The sequence below is a fragment of the Asparagus officinalis genome, chromosome 5 (assembly GCF_001876935.1).
Source record: "Asparagus officinalis chromosome 5, Aspof.V1, whole genome shotgun sequence".
Taxonomy (NCBI): Eukaryota; Viridiplantae; Streptophyta; class Magnoliopsida; order Asparagales; family Asparagaceae; genus Asparagus; species Asparagus officinalis.
In genome coordinates, this window is record NC_033798.1 from 87,440,045 (window position 1) to 87,442,918 (window position 2,874).

The 2,874-nt window shown below is 35.8% G+C and overlaps 1 protein-coding gene across 1 annotated transcript in view; it reads left to right on the plus strand.

Annotated features, from left to right (window-relative positions):
- The window catches only part of LOC109840055 (probable magnesium transporter NIPA9), a 15,716-nt gene continuing 13,768 nt past the window's right edge, over positions 927-2,874 (plus strand). The window contains 1 exon segment of the mRNA XM_020408551.1: positions 927-1,182. Coding sequence (XP_020264140.1) covers positions 1,072-1,182 — 111 coding nt within the window. The 5' untranslated portion in view covers positions 927-1,071.

The window sequence follows — 2,874 nt, forward strand, 5'->3', positions numbered from 1 at the left end:
TCGTTCAACTTATTAGATGCTTGCGGACGTTAGAATGAAGTTTTCATTATCATCATACAATCATGAATTCATTGCTGTGCCAGTTCTCTCACGCGGAGGCAAATACTCTTTGTGTTTATACTGTTTTTATGTTGTTAGCTGAAGACACAGAATCCCCCTTCCAGCTATTTAAAGATGCAATGGTTAGATTATCAGAAACATTATCTAATAAATAAAGTAAATCTAATATAAATTATCCGGCCACTGATGATATCGCTGTCGATCAAAATCCACGACTGAGTAGATGATCCCGACCATAACTATACTCAAATCCTTGGTAAATTACGCTCATTCTTCGTTCTTCTGTTTCAGCGAAAGGATGATGAATTCATCGTATCGGTCACATACATGTAAAAGTTGATCAAATTCAAGACACCTTAACTCATTTTATCGATACTTAGGTCTGGTTAGAATACAAACCACATATCTTAAATATATATTTTTAAGCTATTTTTTTATTTTTCAGAGAAAATTAGACCAAGATGTAGTTGATTGGAGCAAAAACTTATTTAAAGATAGTTTATATATATATTAAAAATAAAAGGTGATTTCTATACAATAACTCCTTACGGTGGTTTCTGTATTAAAATAAACAATCAAATTGGGTGAGATATGGACCGTATGGGCTTTATACGCTATTAGGCCATATGAAACTGGATATGGGTTCTAAAACGCATGATATATGGGCCTAAGATGTGGGTTTCGAGAAATATCTGAACGAATGATGGAACCCATATGAATAATCATTTATACGCAAATTAACGTCAGTCCAAAATCCGGCCCATTTCATCATATACGATTAAGTTTAACCCACACCAACCTATAGCGGATGCGGGTGTACACTAACCCGACTCCACGGCTGACGCAATCGCATCTCATCGTGCGAGCAAAGCCGCTAACCACCGGGAAAAGAAAAAGAGATCGATTGCGTGGATCTAGAGACCTAGAGTTGAGACCTAAAAATTCGCTCCTTTTCTTTCTATCAATCATCAACAAATAAATAAAAGAACTATTAGAGAAAGAGAGATTACTATGTGGGAATCGATCTTGTTAACGTTAATGGCGACGGCCGGCAACAACATCGGCAAGGTTCTTCAGAAGAAAGGAACCATTATTCTCCCTCCTCTCTCGTTTAAACTCAAGGTATTATTACTCTCTCTATCTCTCTCTCTTTTCTTTGACCTAAAGCATTAGGATGTATCGCATCTGGTTGCATTTCGAAACAATCTTGATGTCGGCGATTGCTGTGTTTTTTAAGGGGTTTTCTTGCTTCGAAGTTGGAATTATTTAGATGGCGTTCGCTTCTATGATCATTTGCACTCTAAAACCCCAAACTTTCATTGTTTTGTAAAAGTGCAAAAGAAAATTGACATTGCTTTTGTTCAAGGATATCAACATAGAAAAGTGAATAAGAAAAAGTTATTTTTACCAAATTTTCACTTTTTGGATTTATAAGGCAAAGTGATGAACAGAGTTGACACTATGGGGGTGTCAAGTTGTCAACATAGAACCGCAGAGGATGTCGAAGTTAAAAGGGTGCAACTTTGTGAATTTAAAGTGTGAAATAAACCTAGCTTCAATAGTGGTCGTACATATGTTTATTTTTGGAACCATTAGAGGCGCCTACTTTAATGTGGTGAAGGGAGCAATTGGAAGAGTTATGGAGATTCTGGACATAAATCTTTTATAAGCGACTACCATACTTCATATAGCTTGATGAAATAGTTTTAATTTGCGCTGCCGATCAGAAAGAGTTTTATTCTTATTTTAACTTCTAGATGCCTAAGAGAAGGGTTCCTGGAGAAATATGCATGAAGTAATCAGACACGCCTGTGAGCGCATCTTAAGGCTTAAGCAATTAATCAATGTACGCACCTTTACTTGTTCCAATGTACAAAGGGATTTTATTTAACAAGGGGTAAATTGCTGATCACCCTCTTGTCTGTACCTACAAAGCACTTATCAGTCCTCGGCTAGTTTAAGCACTTATTTCCCTTGGGTTGCCATTTTCGGAAGGATATATTGCAGATAATTTCCCTCTTCCCTAAGATCTAAGCACAATAAACACTGATAAACAAGTTGAGGGATGATAAGTGCTATTGAAAGTATATATAAGGGTGTTATGCACTTCATCCTTTACGAAATTAGCAAATTACCCCTACAGTCCATATCAAGGTGATTTATCCTGTTGAAATAACTTGTTACTGTTACCCCTGTCCCTTGCAATGTTTTACATTTCGATCCAAGTTGCTTTTATCTATCTACCATATCTAGATCAGCTCCTTCAAGTCCGATTTTCGTTAAATCAAATAGCTGCAGTCAGAACTCTCTATTTGATGCCCATATTACACTTGATGATTCTCTCTCATCTTATTTTTAGTAAGAACTCTCTATTTGATGCCCACATTACACTTGATGGTTCTCTCTCATCTTATTTTTAGTAGAATTGTGTTCCACATGCCAAACTGTAACCAATCGATCTCCCGCATCTTAGTCTACCTAAGTTTTTCCAAATGTACCCATATGATTAATTGTACATCACAATCATTGTACTATTATAAGATCATATAGTAGAGAGCTACTTTGTTATCCTCTCTAATTATCATGGTTTGGAATGACATAGAAATGACTTAAAAAAAAGATCTTAATCAATGCCCACTAAAATTCCGTTCCCTAACTTTTATGGAAGTCATAGAAGTCTAAGGCCATTAATAGTTTAAGATTAAAGGTTTGGTTACACACTATAGACAAGCACTCTATAAGCACCACCATCTTCAAGGATTATTTTATCTTCAATTCATCAACTAAAGAAAAAAAAAGGACGTTATAATGATG